This window comes from Strongylocentrotus purpuratus, unplaced genomic scaffold, assembly GCF_000002235.5.
Source record: "Strongylocentrotus purpuratus isolate Spur 01 unplaced genomic scaffold, Spur_5.0 spur5_scaffold_14, whole genome shotgun sequence".
Classification (NCBI taxonomy): Eukaryota; Metazoa; Echinodermata; class Echinoidea; order Camarodonta; family Strongylocentrotidae; genus Strongylocentrotus; species Strongylocentrotus purpuratus.
This window is the reverse complement of record NW_022145599.1, coordinates 4,581,298-4,601,689: the sequence shown is the minus strand read 5'-3', so window position 1 is coordinate 4,601,689 and position 20,392 is coordinate 4,581,298. Positions and strand designations below refer to the sequence as shown.

The following is a 20,392-nucleotide window of genomic DNA, read 5'->3' as shown; positions in this document are numbered from 1 at the left end:
GAAAGCCAAAATTGTGTCAACATACGCATTTACTATTAAAGGCATTGTGTAACAATGATAAATCTGAGACGCATGGCTTTACGAGTTATCAGTGTCTGTGATATGGTGTAATATTGAAGTCATAAAAAATTGCTCTTCAAAATGATCATGAAGTGCTTCAAAAAAGTAAAAATCTTTCAGTGACTGGTTTTACAATACTCAATTTACTTTAATTTAGACTGTAGTGTGATGAAAACCGTTAGGAAAACAAAAAATGAAATTTCGATTTCCAATCATAAATATCTTGATAATCAGACAGGCCATCAGCTTGTAAAAGTCATGGGATTCCTGACTGACCGTAAGGTTTATAATTATGATTGCAGCATCAGCTAAATGCAGGATTTTGTTTCAGAATCTGAGGCAATGTTACCAAGTCACTTTAAAGCCCTTTTGCTTCTTATCAGACAATATTTGTTTCTCAGTATAAACCCTTAATCTTTCCTTTCTCCCTCTCTTCCGACTTTCTCTCTTTCTTCACCCGACACATTTTGTTTGTTTATTGTAGGTTGCGAGTGAGTAATTTCTGGAGTCATGAGACTCGTCTACCCAAGGAGACTCTTGAGCGTCTCATCTCCATGCTAGGATGTATGTACTCCCCCGGTACAGAGAATCGTTACCTTGGTTACGCCACCAACCTGCTGCTAGAGATGACCTCCAAGAGCCCTGACTTCAAGAGAGAAATCTTTGAACATCCGTTATCAGCTTGCAAATTTGAGGTATGGAACAATCTCTTTGGTTCTTTATCCTTTTTTTCATTTGTACCTAGTCATGAAACTTTTGGATTATGTACAAATACATGATACATTTCAGACATTTAAGTGTTTTAGACGTTTTCATATTAAATTCAGGCATAGGAATTTGGTAATCGTCCATTGATGCTATTGTTTCTCATACTATAACCTTGTATAACTATTTCTAGTAATAGAAATGATGACTATCAAAGGCATTTTTTCCATCTGTTTTTCATCTATGGTGGTTTTTATTGTAGTCTAGGAAGTTATGAAGTTCACATTAAGATTAGTGCTGTAACATCACGGATATCTCCAATTCCGTTTAACCGCCAGTCAAAACCGGACGGTTTTCGGTTAAACGATTTAAAAAATTAAAAAATAAAAATTATTAAAAAAAATTTTTTTAAAAATCGTTTTTTAATATTTTTTTTTTACCGACTCTGTCGGCAACTTTCATTTAACTGCGAGGTGCATTTAAAGGGGCCGATTTGTGCTTGTGAACTTGTCACAAATAATAGTAACAATGTTGTTTTTAGAAGAATGTGTAAGATCATTAATGTAAATTAAAAACAGTAGAGGACCTAGGACAGAACCTTGTGTAAAAGTTGGATGAATTATTATTATAAACTACATATTGAGATGATGAGATCTATTACAAAGATTACTTTCAAACCAAGATGACAGACAAATTGGAGTGTTGTTCTAGTTTTGGAGTGGTGAGTCAACACACAAATTACTGAGCTGGGAGACATTGCCAGGCATAGTGCCAGGTGGAGGGGCATAAATCGAAACTTTAAAAAAAAAAAAAAAAAAAAAAAAAAATCGGGAAAACGAAACCGTCCAATTGAAAACGGAATCCGCCATGGGCGGTCGGATACCGGACGGTTAAACGTTTGACTACAGCACTAATTAAGATGCATACACTGATGGGTACAATAATTGTTTACTTGGATAAAAATAGTTTGATTGTGATTTTATCATTATATATAATCTAAAACGAAACTCATAGCAGAGCATTTACTGCACACCAAATACCTGTCAAAGTACTTAAATTTAAAAATCTGATAGCATTTATAATAATAATAATAATATTCCGCTTATATAGCGCTTTATGTCTCTAAGCGCTTTACTGATATACTATTACCCCAGTCATTGGATTCAGTGCTTGCCTGCACACACTGTGTGCTCAATCTCCACTCCCTGGGGAGCATTCCAGCCAGGCGTTACTTGACGCTCAAAAACTGGTTGACCAACAATGTCGGTCGCATCCTACCGGGTACCCATTTAAAAACTGGGTGGAGAGTAGCAAGTGCAGGTTAATATCTTGCTAAAGGATATAAGTGGCGTGTCGGGATTCGAACCCTCTACCTTCGCATATCCAGTCAAGCGCCTTTAACCACTCGGCCACGACACTCCCACCATTTATGGAATTGATGCTAGCTAAATTTATTGTTGTATCTTCAACCTGCAGGAAGTGCAGATCGACCACTCCTGGCGTCAGCGTCACGCAGCGATATCCACCCCCAAGTTTGTAGAGACCCAGGTGGGTCAGTCCCAGGGGAGTATTAGGGGATCCCCCTCATCACAGAGTATGACATCATCAGGAATGAGCATGGGTGGAGGAGGACAGCTGAGGGCCACACAGGTTACTCAAAACTTCACTGCCACTCAAGATAATGGTGAGTGATGGTCATCATAGGGGATGAGGTGATGACGGGATGTTGATGGTAGGGGTAGCGATTAATAATGATACAATAGCTTTTATGATGATGATGATGATGGTGATGAGGACGCTAATGAGGTAATGATGGTATTCGTGATGATGATGATTGGTTTGATGACGATGATGATAATGATTATTGGTAATGATGTTTACGTTTGAGATGATGATGGCGCCGATAATGAAGGAGGTGATGATTGATAATGATGTTTTTGACAAAGATGATGATGATAACAATGATGACAATGGTATTTGCGATGATTTGATGATGATCATAAGGGTGAAAGCAATGATGATTTTGATGAGTATTGATAATGATGTTTGTGATTTGATGGTGATGATGACAATGTTGGTGGTGATGGTGAGATAATGATGATGAAGATGGTGATGATGATGTTAATTGTGATGATAATGATGAAAGCAATGAGGCCTAAAAAAAAGATGTTATATTGCCCTTTAAGTGCCAAAACATGGATCGGTGGAAAATATTTTTTTTTAATTAAAAAAACTTTTTCAAAAAGCCGACCATAGATGTCAAGATTTTTGGGTCGGTCGCAAAGAGCAATACAAAAACTTTTTTTTAAATGCCTGATGATGATCAATTAAGATGTTTGTGATTTGATGGTGATGATGACGACGAAGGTGGTAATGGAGACGATGATGATTGATAATGATGTTTGTGATTCGATGATGAGGATGAAATTAATAATGATCCATGGACTCCCATCTTGATGTTCAGGGCCAAGTTTACAAACCGAAACACCTCACGCCTAGAACAACAGACGATGCTAATGTCAACATTTCTATTCCTTAATTCAATATCTTTATTATCCCTATTTTGTCTAATAAAGCTGCTTCCAGTCACAAGAATGGCTACAACTGGTTGACAGGTAGCCAGGACACGTTTGCTGATTATTCATCATCTTCCTCAGCGAGTGAATCCTCTTTGCTCTTTACTATGGGGTCTCTACCGAAGAGAACTGCCCAGGGCTCCAGGGGCACCAAGCAGGAGGCTGGAGCAGGTGGAAGCAGAGACAAAGAGGCCAGGAAAGGTTAGCCAAATCTGTTTCAATCATTTGCATTGACTTTGTAAAAAACTTAGCTTATGAAGGTCAGAAAGGTGGCTTGAATTTGTCTTTGTACTTGGAGAAATATCAATATTCCCCAAACCTTGTGACTGTTAGGTTTCCAACCTCATTCTGTAAATGTTTGCATGAATCTTGAAAAGAATATAATATGTAGATGACCACTCAGCCATAAAATGTTAAAATCTGGAAAATGAAAGTAAGCGTGCATGCCGGTGTATAAGCAAAGATAGGAAAAGTCTGAAATTCCCCTTTAACCCATGGGATACACATTGATTTGGTACAGTCAAACCTGCTTTAGTGACCACCTGTCTATAAAGACCACATTTTATTGTTTCCCTTCAAAATGGTTTCTTATTGAAACATGTACTAAATGAACCTGTCTACAAAGACCACTTTTTGTGTTTCTCTTGGGTGGTCGCTATAGACAGGTTTGACTGTGTAACATACATTTTCCATGTACTCTAGTCCAAGATATCTTGGGATCATTGTTCAAAGGTCCAAACTGTTAGTGTGTGTGTGTAGGTGATACCGTCAAACTTTCTGGAATGTGCTTCGTTTTGGAGGAACCTGTTAGTAAAGACCACCTGCTCATAGAGACCACTTTTTCTAGTCTCCCTTGAGCGGTCTATATATACATGTTTTTGCTGTATTTAATTAAGATGATATGATGGCTGCTTCTTTGCATCCATGAATCAATAGGATCAAGTGCATTGTTATAGTTTGAATGAGATCGTTTCTATATTATAATCCTCTTTGCAACGGTTCTTCCATCTGGAAATAATGACTTGTGTTTTCTGTATTGTATTTTTCACCAGCACCCTCAGAAGGGGAGAAGGAAGTTCAGCGACTCAAGAGACGTTTCATGAAGGACCAATCCTCTCAGAGTGCATTCTTTGCTAAACGGGCTACAAGGCAAAAACAACTCAGAGAGGTACATGTAGAACTTCTTCTTTTCTCTTTGTATTTTTTTTAAAATTCTTTGTAGATTCATATTTCATACTTAATTTTCAAAATCATATTTTCACTTCTCTCAATTCCTATATCTCAACTTTTTTTTTATTATTACAATACACCAAACTTGAAATTGTGAAAGTCCTTAAAGAGTGATTAATGATGTTTAAGGTATGAACATGTTTATTAATGATTTATGAGTTGGTACATGTAAATGTTCTTTGTCAAGCCTCCACATGATTCATGCTTTTATAGAAGGGAATTTCTCTGACATTTTTGATATTCATTGATTTTTTATTAGGTTGACTGTTAATTAAAAAACAAAAACAAATTAGTAATTTGACAAAAACAAACCATTTGTCAATCAGATATTCATTTTTTGTGACTTTAAAATTTGTTTATCATGAACTTTCTTTCCAGGAGGTGCAGAAGAGCCAGAGAGAGCGTAGGTTTGCGCAGGTGACGATGTACCGTCAGTACAGGACAGGGGACCTTCCAGACATCCAAATTAAACACTCTGACATCATAGCACCACTACAGGCTTTAGCACTGGTGAGGATTTAGTGTTTGGTTTAAAGTGTTTAATGCTTGTTGGGGGATTTAAAGAACGTATGCATTAAAACACTTCTTGTAGCATATTCGATTAGCAGGGCACTGTAAGATAGTGGTGGATCGCTATTTTACAGTAAAGCCTTTGATACTCTTGATCATAATATTATACTTGCAAAATTGTTCAATTACGGAATACATGGTGTGTTATTAAATTGGTTTAAGAGTTATTTATCAAACAGAAAACAATTTGTCAAAATTAAAGGTAATACTTCGTCTATGCAAACAGTTGTATGTGGAGTGCCACAAGGCTCTATTTTAGGCCCGCTTTTATTTATTCTTTCTATTAATGACATGTGTAATATATCGGACAAATTAAAATATATCTTATTTGCAGACGACACCAGTGTGTTTATGTCCCATAAAAATATTCAAAGTTTACAACAGGACTTTGGTAATGAAATAAACAAGCTATTACATTGGCTTTCTTTGAATAAATTACTTTTGAATGTTAATAAAACTAACTACATGGTTTTTACAAAACAAAAAATAGATTTTAATGAGGTTGATCTTCAGGTGAATAATCATGAATTCCAACGTGTATCTGTAAACAAATTCCTCGGAATAGAAATTGATTCTAAACTTACATGGAATGAACACACTGGTGCTGTCTGCAACAAGATCTCAAAAAATACTGGCATTCTAAACAAACTTAGATTTCTACCAAAATGTGTTTTAAGAATGTTATATAATACTTTAATTCTTCCTCATTTATATTACTGTTCTGAAGTATGGGGCATGACAAGCCAAACCAATCTCAATAGGATACTCAAAATGCAAAAGAAAGCCATCCGGATAATTTCAAATTCACACTACAGAGCTCATTCGAAACCTATATTTTATAAATTAAAGCTTCTCAATGTATTTGATATCTGTGAATATCACATTGCAGTCTTTATGTACTTGTGTCGAAATGAATCTTTACCATGTGCACTTCTAAAGTATTTTAATTTGAAATCGACTTTTCATGATTATGAAACTAGAAATGCAACTAATTTCCACTTACCTCAAATTAAAACAACTTTAATGAAAAAGTCAATATTTTTTGATGGTCCAAAAATTTGGAATTCCATTCCAATAAATATAAGAAATTGTAAAAGTCTTCAAGCTTTTAAACGAAAATATAAAATGTATTTAATTGATTCCTACGTGCTATAACTCACCAGGCTCTTTACCCCCCCCCCCCCCTTGTTTTCCCTCTTTTTGTCATGCTTCCAATCCTACAACATTTAATTTGCCTTTTATTTATATTATACTGAGGGATGGGCTCTAGCATAAGGACCATACTCCTTTTTAGCTCATCCCTTCACTCCCATTATGTTACATGTATGTTATTTTGTTGTTATTGAATGTATGATATTTTATGTGTGATTATTCCGTATTTAATTGTATATGTTCTTGTATTTTTAATGATGAGTGTAAATAAAGGAACTTGAATTCTAAAGTAAGATCAATTTGCTTTGTCTTACAGAGCCTAGTTATATGAATAATTGACTTTTTAAAATATAGGAGTAGGAGCTTCACAGCAGTCAACATTGTTTGATATTTACAGATGAAATGTTTGGAGGAATACTCCAGGCATGAGCACTAATGAGTGCTTGGGAATTTAGTAGAATTAAAAAATATTTTGTTTTTAATTTGGCCATGAAGGAAACCTCTTAATTGTGCAATGTATATCATGAGCTTTACAAAATGAAAGAATTGAACTGTTAGAAATTTTATTGGTGATAACGTAAAGACAAATTTATTTTCATTATTTTGCAAAACTGCTATTAATTTTCAAACAAATTAAATCCTATTTGTCAGAGAGATTCCACGCTGTCTCGACTGCTGTTCTGCGCCCTCTTTAGGGGTATCTTGGCCAGGATAGGAGACATGTGCACAGATGGAGAAACAGAGCTTCATGTGAAAGGCATTGAAAGGCATCTCAACCAGATGCTAACCGATTCAAACCAGTTTGATCCGGCTTTCATCAGCTGTATGTTGGTAAGGGATGTTCAGGGCCATATTAAAGATAGTAATTAACAAACGTTATGATTCCAGATGTTGATTAAATGATATCCAGAGTTTTAAAATAGAGATGCATGCTGAAATGGTCAAAAGACTTCAGACATTTCCTGAATACTTTACTCTATTAACTACCTGTGCCTCGACTGTTACATAAAACTTACCATTCATGGTAATTTTGTCATAAATGGTCACTTCGATGGAATCATTGATTTGATTGGCTGTTGAGTGATGTTGCCATGGTAGTAAAAAACGGGGTCATGCAATTAGTGAAGTTGTCGTGCTCTAGTGGAAACGTCAGCGGACTGTGGATTCCATGGTTGGTGTTTCTAGTATCGCCGCGGCACAAAGTGCTTTGTGCCAGGTGATGTAAATGGGTACCTGATAGGAATTAATTCCTTGAAATGCTAGAGTGTCATAATGGCAGGCATGCTGAAGCCTCAGTAATGATTGCAGAGCACCAAGAATGTCAAGTCTACTTTAGAACTAACTATTTTTATTATTATCATTTTCAATCCATGAAAATGAAATCATTGAGGAAAAATATTAATAAAATATCAGGGGTTTATTTATATTTTAATTCTTTGTTTTAGTTTTACATTTTAAATAAATTGGGCTCTAAATAACTTTGTTAGTACAAAACTTCACAATGCATTTTACTGTTAATGCATAAAAACAAAAGAGGTATTATTAATCCTGACTTGTGTATGTAGTTCATTGAAACTCATGAAAAATTGTAGGAATTTTGTGTACAACACGTGGTAAAAGTGCTTTTTCCCATGTTCATTCTGTATCATTTGTAATTTTCACCAGGTACTTTAAAATGTAGTTGTCATTTATTCTAACTGATTATTGGTTCAGATAACACCATCATTTGTGATGGGATTTGTTATGTGAAGATATCAACACGTACAAAAACTGTAGTATGTTTTACAGCAGGTTCAAAGATTTCATTCAATATATACATGTATGATAGTAAAATTACCCCTATGGATTTCCCTTTATCGTTCCACAGGAGATTGGTTTCTACCACAGTGAGCAGTTGACCCTTGACCCTGCAGCTATCAGCCAATCATGTCTGACCAGTCGTCAGCTTCTCATCGGTAAAACCGTCATATATCACGATTTGAGCTGATTAAAGTCATCCCTAAATTTGTTTAGTTTTTTATAATAATTCTGATGATAGCTTTTGTAAACAAAAGAAAAATTGCAATGAAAGATACATACAGTTAAAGATGTTCATGCGTGGGTATATAGTCGTTCGTGAAGTAGGCAACTTGGCGATCACTACATAACACTGAGCCAACAGGTATTACGCTCCCATGCATACGTCTGTGTGCTGCCCTCTATATACCCATGCACAAGCAACTTTAACAATTAAATATTTCATACTTTACCAAGTTTTGTAACTTTTTAAGTATGTAAAATTGTTATTTGTCCCGATTTTTGTTTCTTTAGAAAAGCTTACATCTGAAAGGCCCTTATTCAACCAGTCCATCTCTCATTCTTGAGTTACTAAAAACACAAAAAACATCAAATTTTCAAGGCGTATGCATATTTTAGTTGATTACAGTATCTGATAACACAGAGCTCAGGGAATTCGAGTAAGACTTTTGTTGTGCACGGCTGCCTTTCATTACCATTAAAGCATTAAAAGCATTGTGGCTTACCACTTCATATCCGAACGAGCCTTAAGGCTCGGTCACACATAGGGGACGCATGGGGGACGCACGGCCAGCGCATTGGGAATTTGCAATTTTGACCAGTGCGTTGTCGTTCGCTAGGTGTGCGTCATCATTCGTTACTCATTCGTCGAGCGCGCTGGACCAACGCTTTGCATTCGTCGTCATTCGCTGTGTGCGTCAGGATTTTTTGAGCAAGCTCAAAAGTGTGCGCGGAGGTGATGCATAAATGTACTTGCAAAAAGGACGCCAGACATGCGCTGAGCGCGCTAGACCAACACCAGATATACGCGGAGCCCACACCCTGTATACGCACAGCGCGCTAGCAACACGATATGCATCCGGTGTCAGCTCGCTAGGTTCTCCCAAATCCTGACAAAAATCGGGTTCACAACTTTTTTTTTATTTTCAATGCGCCGGCCGTGCGTCGTCTATGTGTGACCTGGCCATAAAGGGGCTGACAATTTTTTAAAACTCTGTTAGAATTATCTTTAAATGTTGTCATTTATAATTATAAAAGAGATTCTTAATCAATCTATGTTATTGCTTGAAGGTATTCGTGTGTTGGAGGAGGTGTTGATTAAGAAGAGCGGGGACGATGAGAGAAGTAGGAAGAGAGCAAGGACTTCAAGACCAGAGTCCAACCAGGAGATGAGTACATGGATTGAACTAGCTAGGTATGTTCATATGATTATCTGTCATTTTATTAAGCATATCACATTCTGATATAACAATGATCTACGCTACTAAAGGGCTTTTGAAATGACTACCCTAGCTTTTAGCTCTGTTAGCCATCACCACTCTGTATAAACCATAAGCAGTAACGATATCAGGATGAAGAGGAAACCCTGAAGCTTGTTGCCTATGATATCTGGACATTTTAAATCATCAAATGATGTTTGGCAGGCCAGTTCTAATTCTAAATTAAGGGGGGTGAGGTTTTTTTAGCGTTGATTGAGAGTTGGAAGTAGTGCTTGTCTTTAGATGTTTGTCTTTTGATTAATTTCTACTCTCCACAGCTACAGGAGGAGTATGGAATACCAGAAAGTTACATTTAATTTAAGGGAGAATGTAGTTTTTCAATTTTTGTTGCTGTGATGGAGATATTCTAAGCGCTTTGTATCTACTTGTAGAAAAGGCGCTATACAAATGTTCATTATTATTATTATTATATGCCTGTATATTTAATCGCAGCAATGAATGAACTTCTTTTTAATCATTTCTGAAAACTTTTAATTCAGTACACATCACAACCCTTTCTGAGTTGTCTCGTTATTGCAATCTATGAGAAATATGCTCCTAACCTACATATTCTGACAAGAAGTGCTCAATCTTTTAAAATATTTATTTGCAGGTTGTACAAAGCCATGGGGGAGTTTGATGTTCTACGAGGAATATTTGGCGCCCTCATTAAGACGAAGGATGTGACGCAGGAAGCTATCCAAGCGGAGTCAAGAGGAGACTACGAGTCCGCTCTCGAACTCTACTCAAAGGTAAAAGGTCACTCAGTTTTTCATTTTTCATTTGCAGTACAGAACTTGAAATATGCAATTCACAAACTGGATTTCAATCTAATTAAATAAATGTGCTGTAGAAATTATTGGATGTTGTTTCATTTTACGGTAGGTCTTTTTTGTCTCTAAAATTGAGGGTGCAAGGAAGGAGTCACGTTTGACGATGCGGAGCGTGTTCACAAACGGAAGTCAAAACTTCCAGACAACTGACAAGAAACGATTGTATCACACTCAAGACTAAAATCCTGATCAGACTATAAAAATTACAATGTAATTGGCATTTGTTGTTCAAATATACAAAATTATAGCTTACCCAGGGTAAAATGATAAAGGAAAATACATTAAAGCACTCAGAACAACATCGATGTGCCTTTCAATCATTCTAAAACATGCGTTGATCACGGCCAAGCTAAAGTTCGAAGTGAAGTTCGTTTTGCTCGATGAGCTTGGATACAGCCCTACACCATCAAACATGCAGGTCCGAAGGTCCGAACGGATTCAACCAAATAATAATACCACGTTAGACCTTTGTTCAATGTACATATCCAATTTGTGTAATTCACATGCAATTCAGTGGTGAAACTGCCATTCATGAAAGATGCAATAACCATTTATCTATCTTGTATACAGGCAATATCATCCGATTGGGGCCCAGATGGCGTTGCTCGGGAGGAGGAAGACTTCTGGGATGAGGCTCGTCTTCAGGTCAGCTACTCATATTTGTACCATTGGACATTCAAACATGATTGAATAATTCTTAGCTAATTTTTAGTACTTTCAGTGAAGTTTTAATTTGAGGAAGAAATATTTGAAATTATTTTGGAATGTTATCATGTAAATAATTGTTTGTTTAGGGAAATTTTATGCTGAAAACTTATTGCAAATGGCAAAGCAGTGTAAGTGGCTTACATATTAGCCTTCCCATAGTCCAAACATTTAATATAATGCCTTGTTTACTTTGCTTATTACTCACAATTACGCATGTTCTTCATATAGATTAGTCAGATGTTTTTTATGTATGTAGAGATAGTTTTGTGAATTGTTTATGCTCATAACCAGAGCCTCAGATTATCTTTAATATCAAGCAAATGTTCCGGTTTTATTTGACTGGATTCAATCATTTATTACCAAAATATATTCATAATACAGCAACCAAGTCATTTGATCACTTTCTATTTGTAGTGCTGCAACCAGCTGACAAAGTGGGATGACATGGAAAGCTTCTCAACTGATCAGATTGAAGGAAAAGGATCAAATGATTTGTCTCAGATATGGAACGATGATTACCAACAGGTACATTAAATTGTGTATTTTGGCCATGAACTAGTAGGAAACAAGTTTATAAGATGCAAGTGACTTCTTTAGTATTCAGGATTGTACATACATGTAATATCTTGATGGTTCTTTAAATGAGATCTGTTGAAGTACTATACCTTAATTTCATCTAATTTAATGTATCAAGTGTGTGTTTTTTTTACAGTTTAGAAGGTTCATTACATTTTATGGTAAAGTTATTTTTATTGTATCAGTTTTGACCTTCATCACTTAAGAAATGTTACCAAGTAAAATAATTGACAAGTTGTGTTTTTGTGAGTTTGTTCTCTTGTTTTTTGTTTCGGATGAGTTATAGAAGATGACATGTATCAGATTATTATTTTTGATGCAGAGGAGTGTTGCATACATATTTATTTGAAATTCATGTTGACATTGCTTACATTATTATGTCATGTTCTAAATGTTCTACATCATTTTGGTTTGCAGGAGATCTACCTGCCATACATGATGCGATCCAAACTCAAGCGCTTGATGGAAGGTTCAGAAGATGATAGTCTCCTAGGCTTCATCGATTCATCTGCCAAGGACCAAGAGAAGAGAGTCATTCTAGAGGTAAATTCTTCATTCTTTTTCTTTAACAAGTCAAAATATGACATGTAAAAATGTAATCTTCTACCAACCTTAAAATTAAGTAGGCAAGTTTTCGTCCACTCCTGTATGACCATCTCAAGCCAAGTGATTCTTTACAGTTTCCTGCTGTCTGCTGCCTCGAGGTCACTGGAGCAAAGATAGAGATAGTGACTAGCCAGAGTCCCTATTCAGTGAAGGCTTAATCATTTTTATCCACTCTATTTTCTGACTATTCCCACATATCATAGATGTACATGTATAACAAATTATTCATACCCCTTGTAAATTTGATGTTTTCTGTGTTTTTCATAACTCAAGAATTAAGGCATTTGTTGAATACTTTTAGGTTTAAGCTTTAATATGTCACATTCTCAACAAACATAATCAGGACAAATCGATTTTCAAAAACTTGGTAAGGTAATGAATAATTTAGTTGTTAAGTGTATCTACTTGTTTTATTGTTTGGAATGCAGAGATCTAGTTTAGAACAATCTGTATCATGATAGGAGCATTTTGATCTACATATGTACAAGAGAAATGATACATGCAGTAATACCAAGATGATTTATATCATGAGAAATGAAAGTACTTGTATATCTTTCAAACTTCTCATAGGAGTTATACAAGTTTTGTGTTAGGGACTGCCAACCCTTTCTAAAACTTCTGTTTTATGAACTGCAACTTTGATAAACATTTGTCATTTCTCCCACAGAAAAACTCCTGTGAATTGCAAAAACTAAAGGTTGTAGTTCAATCAATTTATGTCATGAAACTATCACAAGTATGGAGTACTTGTGAAGTTTGTGAAAGGTCCATGCTTATTAAGTTTCTGGTTTTGCGATCCGTCAAGCTTTAAAGGCATCGTTTAACAATGTTAAACTGAGATGCACAGCCCTACGTGTTATCAGTGTCTGTGATATGGTGTAATATTGAAGCCTTTGAAAAATTGCGCTTCAAAATGATCAAGAAGTGCCTCAAAAAAGTAAAAATCTTTGAGTGACCGGTTTTACCATACTCGTTTTCCCCAATAGACTGTAGTGTTATGAAAACCGTTAGGAAAACACAAAAATTGGTTTCGATTTCCAATCATAAATATCTTGATAATCAGACAGGCGATCGGCTTGTAAAAGTCATGGAGTTCCTGACGGACCTACACTGTAAAGGTTTTTAATTATCATTGCAGCATGAGCTAAATCCAGGATTTTGTTTCAGAATCTGAGACAAAGTTAACAGATCCCTTTAATAGAAAAAATGTTTTCATATGTGACTTTTTTTCTTTTTGCATGATTTGATCAGTCTCGATACACAGAGGAATTGGCTGCCTTGTCTATTTTGAAAGAAGACTACAATAGAGCGAAATATTACTTGGCAAACAGCACAAGTTCCTTTCTGCAGGTAGGGGTACACTGGGCATGTTGTCTTTTCTATTATTTCTCTGTCGGTGTTAGAATTTTGTTCTCATTTGGGTAAAAGGATGTAGTTGCATTTGATCAATGATTACAATGTACAATTTAGTTTCAGCAATGACAAATGAATGGGATGAAATCAATGCTGTTGTATTTTCAAAATGCCTCCATATTTGTTTGTTTCTAAAACCCCTTTCATAGCCGTTTCATCGCTTTTTTCATCGCTATTTCTCTTCTTTCTATCGGCTATTCTATCGGCTTTTTCTCCTCTGTAGCATTCATAGTGACCATTTTATAGGATGCATCCGGACGCATCTGATGAAAATCAGGCCACTATGAGAGGGGTTATCACATTTCTGATGCTTTTCATTCTGGGTTATTACTTATTAACAGGCCAAACACATAGCAGTTTATGATTTTTTTTTCATAACTTTTCAAGAATAATAGATTATTTGATTGATTGAATACACAATGAAAATGTACAATTAGTTGGGGACTGAAAAAGTAGATTTTTTCATGCCTCATGTGGCATTTTTCTTAGTCCTTTTCCAAAAATTCATGAAATACTTTTTCTATTTTTAGGAGTGGTCTGGTCTTGGACCTCTGATGCTTACAAGTCGTCTGTCCAAACTCCAAGACATCCAGAAGCTCACTGAAGCTGAACAGTTCCTACAACTTGCCAACAAACCATGTGAGTTCTCTCAAGTTTGCTCTTAATCCTACCATTTGGTCGCGTAATCTTGCTGTCAGTTGAACACTTAATTGATTTTGAATCAAAGTCTAAAATTGAAGCATTTTCAAACACCTTTGTGTTATGTTTGAAACATGAACTTGTAACAAGATACCACGAAAGTTAGATAAATTAAGATAAAATGCATTGAATATTGGAATCCTCCATTGATATTCTCAATTTAATATTCATAAACTTTGTTGATAATGTTGTTTTCATCAATTGCTTGACATCAGTTACTCATGGTGCACATAAAAGGACTACCAGTATACACAAAAGTAGAAGATGAGTACGTAAGTAGATGTTCTTGTTTTTATATTTTGATTATTATGATGCTTATAGTTTCGGAGGGTTTGAAGTCTTCTGCCACCAGACTTGTGTCGGACTGGTCCAGGAATCTACCAGACCCAAAGAGGGATCCAATCAGTGTGTGGGATGACGTCACTCAATACAGGTCAGTCCAGATGTATATTGAGAGTCTTTGAAAACAGCAGGGTTCATTCACATATCCTGTGGTGTACTAAAGTAATTGCAATTTGGGATGAAAATGGTTAATAGCTTCGTGCAGCTAAGTTCATACATGTACTCACATACAGTTATATATATGTTAATATACAAAAAAGGGAAGTGCAGTCATTTAAGTACGCTTTAATAAGAATCATGTGGTAAACCGCATTGGTTTACAGCTGCAGCATACAGTGTATGTGCTTTATATCAAACACTGATAATATTTCAGTGAGTCGTCACCAAGGTCATTGTATTCACTTTACACCCAGCACCTTCATTGCATACTTACTGCTTCCTTGAGTTTAATACAGTTACTCACATTTAACAGCAGTGTGCACTTGTTATTAAAACCACAATGAATTTGACATCTTATAGGTTACTTTTACACACCTGGATAACGAGAAGCAATGAGATATTCCAGTCTCATGTGCATAACTTAACCCCTCTCTCTGTATCTCTCTGTGTCTCTTTCTTTATGCATTTCTCTGTCTCTCTCCACCTTACTCTGTCTCTTTTTCTATCTCTTTTTCTATCTCTCTCTCTCTCTCTGTTTATCTCTTTCTATCTATCTATCTATTTACCTATATATCTATCTCTCTCTCTTTTTTTTAATATATATTTACCTCTCTATCCACCTCTCTCCCTCTCTCTCTCTCTTCCTCTCTCTCTCTCTCTCTCTCTCTCTCTTTCTCTCTCTCTCTCTCCATTTATCTATCCATTTCCCTCTCTCTTTCTCTCTCTCTTTCTCTCTTTCTCTTGACTGTACTTGTTGATGTGCATCATTCATCAGATGTCTCTACATGGACAAGCTGTGTAACCTGTTAGGTGACTCAGGAGGAGGAGGAGGAGGAGGAGGAGACTCCATGGAGACAGAAGACCAAAAGTTTGATGACCTTGTGAGGAGGGAGAAGGTTCTCTTGTCTATGAAGATGGCTGATAGTGCTTGCCAACAGGTGCGCATGTGATATTGAATAGCCTTGATTGGGATGCAAGGATATACTACTATCCCATGGGCTGATGAGCATATTTCACAAGTCGGCATGACAAACAAAATATTGTTAAAGCGAGTTTGATATAGTATACACGTGTATATCACAAAAGAAAGCCATTCAATATTGTTATTAGTTGTATGAAACCCAGTACCTTAATTTTCAGCACTACATCCTTATGTTTTTTTTAAAATGAAATCCACATTAATCAGAGGGAGAAAAATACATTTAGTCCTTACCCATCCATTTTGAAAGAGTTGCACGCATACATCCAATGTCTTAGCCTTTGCGTGTTTAAATGCATATTTACTGTTTCACGAGTTCGCATACCCCAAACTATGAAACATTGTTTTAAAATTGCACAGTCATCCTGGTACTTTTGCACAAAGCCCAAGATCTTTTGATTTTTCTGGTCGGCGCAAATAATAATACAAATATTAATTACAAAATGGATACATACTGTAATCTGCTGCTTGCAAGAAGGCCTTTGATTCATTGTTGTTGTTTTTTCAGTTCCTTGCATTTTTTAGGGTCACAACTCCAATAGTAGCAGGTGAGAATGCATATCATTGAATGTACTTTCATTAAATATCTACACATGTACATGTATTGATGAAAAGATGAAATTGAATTTTCAAACTGAAATTGGTTGTAAGAATGCTTTACTGGGCAGTTGACAACCATTACCTTTTCCATGATTCTGTCAAACAAAGGAAAAACTTCTTCATCAATTTCAGTCAAACCTGTCTATGAAGGCCACCAAACGAAAACACAAGAAGTGGCCTTTTTAGAGAGGTAGCTGCTAAGTATATTGTGATCCCATCTCATGATAGTAGATGTATGTGGAAGCAAAGTAGCACATCTTTGATCTTTTCCCTTTGTACTCCAGGCCAATTTCTGTGTTGCAGCCAAACATCTCAAATCAACTCATCGGGGCCTGGTAGAATTTGAGGACCTCCGACCAGCCTGGACTCACAGTTATGTGTCTATGACACAAAGGAAGGCATTGCTTCTTAAGCCATATGAAAGGATCACCTCTCTTCTCAAGGCCTTAGATCATCTCGGTAATCAAACTATAAAGTTGATTTGTTTTATGTATACTTTTTTATGCCTCCGCCACCGAAGGTGGTGCCGGAGGCATCATGTTTTCGGGTTGTCCGTCCGTACGTCCGTACGTCCGTCCGTACGTCCGTCCGTCCGTACGTCCGTCCGTCCGTCCCGTTTGACCGTTATCACAATATCTCAAGAACCATTTAAGATTTAAACTTAAGACTCGGGAATAGTATTTATCACCATAGGAAGACGATCTGATTACATTTTGGAGTACGTAGGTCAAAGGTCACAGGTCACAGAGGTCAACTTATGAAATTCCTTGTATTGAGTTTGTTAGCGCGATATCTCAAGAACCATTTGAGATTTAAACTTCAAACTTAAGGATAGTATGTATCACCATAGGAAGACGATCTGATTAGATTTTGGAGCACGTATGTCAAAGGTCAAGGGTCACAGAGGTCAACTTATGAAATTCCATACATTGAGATTGTTATCATGATATCTCAAGAACCACTGGAGATTTAAACTTCAAACTTAGTGATAGTGTGTATCACTATAGGAAAACAATCTGATTACATTTTGGAGCACGTAGGTCAAAGGTCAAGGGTCATAGAGGTCAACTTATGAAATTCCATACATTGAGATTGTTATCATGATATCTCAAGAACCACTGGAGATGTAAAAACTTCAAACTTAAGGATAGTATGTATCACCATAGGAAGACAATCTGATTAGATTTTGGAGCACGTAAGTCAAAGGTCAAGGGTCACAGAGGTCAACTTATGAAATTCCATACATTGAGATTGTTATCATGATATCTCAAGAACCACTGGAGATTTAAACTCCAAACTTGTTTAAATTGCTCTATGGCGGAGGCATCATTTTCGACTGCGCGCAGTCAAAATTCCATCTAGTTTTGTTATGCCTCCGCCACCTTATGTATTGCTGGAGTCATTGTATTTTGGGGTTGTCGGTTCCGCTTTTTGTTACCGCAATAATTTGAGAACCATTGAACAAATCCTCTGGGATCAAGAATGTACAAGTATGCAAGGACGAACTGATTAGGGTTTGAATTGAAGAGTTCAAAGGTCACACAGGTGTCCTAAAAATACTTTAACTCTTATGTTAGTAAACAAGATACAGTCAAACCTGTCTAAACCAACTACACAACGGAAACACAAAAAGTGGTCTTTGTAGACAGGTTCCTTTTGTACATGTTTCAATGAGAGACCATTTTCAAAAGAAACAAAAAATGTGGTCTTTATATACAGATGCATACATTATTGAGAGGCATCTGAGCAAGCACTAAATGGAATCTGTATATTCCATGCAATTTTAGTTTGTTATGAAAATTAACATACTTAAATAATACTTAAATAATTGAATATAACATAGTTTTCAGAAGTATAAATTCCATTTTTTTAATCCATCTCAATCATTCAATCAGTATAATATGTTGTATGATGTGCTGCAGGCAAGTTACCAGTATCCCATAACTTGGGGAGTGATCTGTTCCTACTCTGCGACCATCGTATCCTGACCAGTAAGACCTATCAGTCCATGGCTAGTGCTCTACAAGAAGAAAGTAAGTAGGCCTGATAATCGTGAAGAAGAATGGCGGTTAGAGAAAATTGAAAGCATGAGAAGAAAAAAAAATTAATAATTTTACATATTACATTATTATGCTTTGTACAAGAAGGTACCTCGATGAATGAGATGCATGACTGAGTGGAATCAAATTAGATGACGACTTTGTTTTGACTATTAAAGAGGTGTGCATTATGTACAATACCTGGTCTTTACCTACAAAGTTGTAAAATACTTTAAACTTGTTCATTTTCAGACCATATTCAAAACATGCATGTACAGGATTAAGGAATAGTCTAATATTATGGTGATTGTAATGATAGAGTGCAAGGTAAAATTTTCTCTTTTCTGTCTCTGTCTTCTTCATTGCTAAGAAATATTAAATGATAATAATGGAGGTTTAAATCTGCATTTACGTAACCCATGGTCTATAATTAGCGCAAAATAAGCGTGACACAGTCAGAGATCCAATATTGGACGAGCGTGAGGCAAGGTACGCTTAATTTGCGCAAATTTTAAACCATGGGTTATGTAAATGAGGGTTTAAACCTCCTTTGTGAATTTGGGCCTTTGAGACTTTAAGTTTTAAAAGTGATAAATGCTTTACAGTATCTGTACAATAACACGGCTTCCCATTCAGTCCTCGGGACAACTACTCTCTCTACCAAGTTGTAAATACTGTTGGTACAGATGAAGTATAGTTACAGTATTTTGGATCTTCCTCCCAGCTTGTCTAACAACTTCTGTTTTTCTATTTCTTGCTGTGATACTTTAGAAGGAGAAATGTTAACCAGACTCAGTGATGCCGGCAAGCTGGATAAATTGCTTTCTAAAGCTGAATGTCAAGAGAGCAAACCTGAGAAGGTGAGAAAATTAAAATATCTTGAAGTCAGAACCTTGTTGGTCATGATCCTTAACCCCTAACGTGCCATTTGCAGCAAACCCTGCACCAGCTTTCAAGCTTTGACGATCATATTTGGAAATCACATGACTCCTGTAATACCAGAATCCTTTGCGTGCATGAAATGTGTTCATATTCCACAAGTGGTTTAAATTCACGAAAGTTTCATGCTGTAAAAATGCTGAATTAATTAAATTGTAAGTGAAACTTCACCATTGGAAGTTTATTTATGGCAGTTTTATACCTAACAAGCAAAACAAAAACAAATGAGAAAATATACGGTAAATGGACTATAAGGGCAATCAGTATGATTTATTGGTATTCCTCCTAGACTTTTGTTTTCCACTCCATTGAATACAGGTGTGTCAGAGTCTGTTTATGAAGAGCAAGAAATACCTTGATGATGCCGTAGGAACCATCAAACTAGACCCTGCCTCCCATTCATTATCATCATCAGCTAAGAGAGAGGAGCAGAGCATGGCAAAGGCGCACATGGCTCTCGTCAGCTTTTGTGATCAGTTGCTACGGCAACAAGACGATGGTAAATGAATATTAACATTGCTTATCCATGAGTATGAGTACAATGACATGTTTTGTCCATTCATTCAATTTGCTGAGAATTATATTAGAACAATGTTCTAAAAATAAAAAGTGTCCTAAACCTTTATAATAATAAATGATTCTTACTGAGCACTTTATCGGTTACAACGCTCACAGTATTATTACCCCGGTCACTGGATTCTGCTTGATTCTGCAGAGTCGTAACAGAATCCAGTGACCGAGGTAATAATAAAGCCAATTGCCAGTTTTAACCCCAGGTTATAACCCTAAACCTAAACCTGACCTAAAACTTAGTTGCAAACCTAAGCCTGTATTTTTGATGTTATAAAGCCCTAGAGCAATTGTCACCAGAGCAAATGACTGATAAAATTAAAAGTACTTTAGTGATCTTGTCTACCCCTCACTGATCAGT

At 36.2% G+C, this 20,392-nt stretch overlaps 1 protein-coding gene across 1 annotated transcript in view; it reads left to right on the top strand.

Annotated features, from left to right (window-relative positions):
• LOC576405 (DNA-dependent protein kinase catalytic subunit) overlaps positions 1 to 20,392 on the top strand; it is a 51,490-nt gene that overhangs the window by 17,002 nt on the left and 14,096 nt on the right. The window contains exons 16-35 of the mRNA XM_030984011.1: positions 545 to 755; positions 2,242 to 2,449; positions 3,342 to 3,542; positions 4,394 to 4,509; positions 4,950 to 5,081; positions 6,945 to 7,124; positions 8,161 to 8,248; positions 9,381 to 9,504; positions 10,182 to 10,320; positions 10,972 to 11,046; positions 11,524 to 11,634; positions 12,103 to 12,228; positions 13,543 to 13,641; positions 14,235 to 14,343; positions 14,725 to 14,836; positions 15,680 to 15,842; positions 16,768 to 16,942; positions 18,406 to 18,516; positions 19,294 to 19,382; positions 19,780 to 19,960. Of these exons, the coding sequence (XP_030839871.1) occupies positions 545 to 755; positions 2,242 to 2,449; positions 3,342 to 3,542; positions 4,394 to 4,509; positions 4,950 to 5,081; positions 6,945 to 7,124; positions 8,161 to 8,248; positions 9,381 to 9,504; positions 10,182 to 10,320; positions 10,972 to 11,046; positions 11,524 to 11,634; positions 12,103 to 12,228; positions 13,543 to 13,641; positions 14,235 to 14,343; positions 14,725 to 14,836; positions 15,680 to 15,842; positions 16,768 to 16,942; positions 18,406 to 18,516; positions 19,294 to 19,382; positions 19,780 to 19,960 (2,750 nt within the window). The remainder of the gene's footprint in view (positions 1 to 544; positions 756 to 2,241; positions 2,450 to 3,341; positions 3,543 to 4,393; positions 4,510 to 4,949; positions 5,082 to 6,944; positions 7,125 to 8,160; positions 8,249 to 9,380; positions 9,505 to 10,181; positions 10,321 to 10,971; positions 11,047 to 11,523; positions 11,635 to 12,102; positions 12,229 to 13,542; positions 13,642 to 14,234; positions 14,344 to 14,724; positions 14,837 to 15,679; positions 15,843 to 16,767; positions 16,943 to 18,405; positions 18,517 to 19,293; positions 19,383 to 19,779; positions 19,961 to 20,392) is intronic.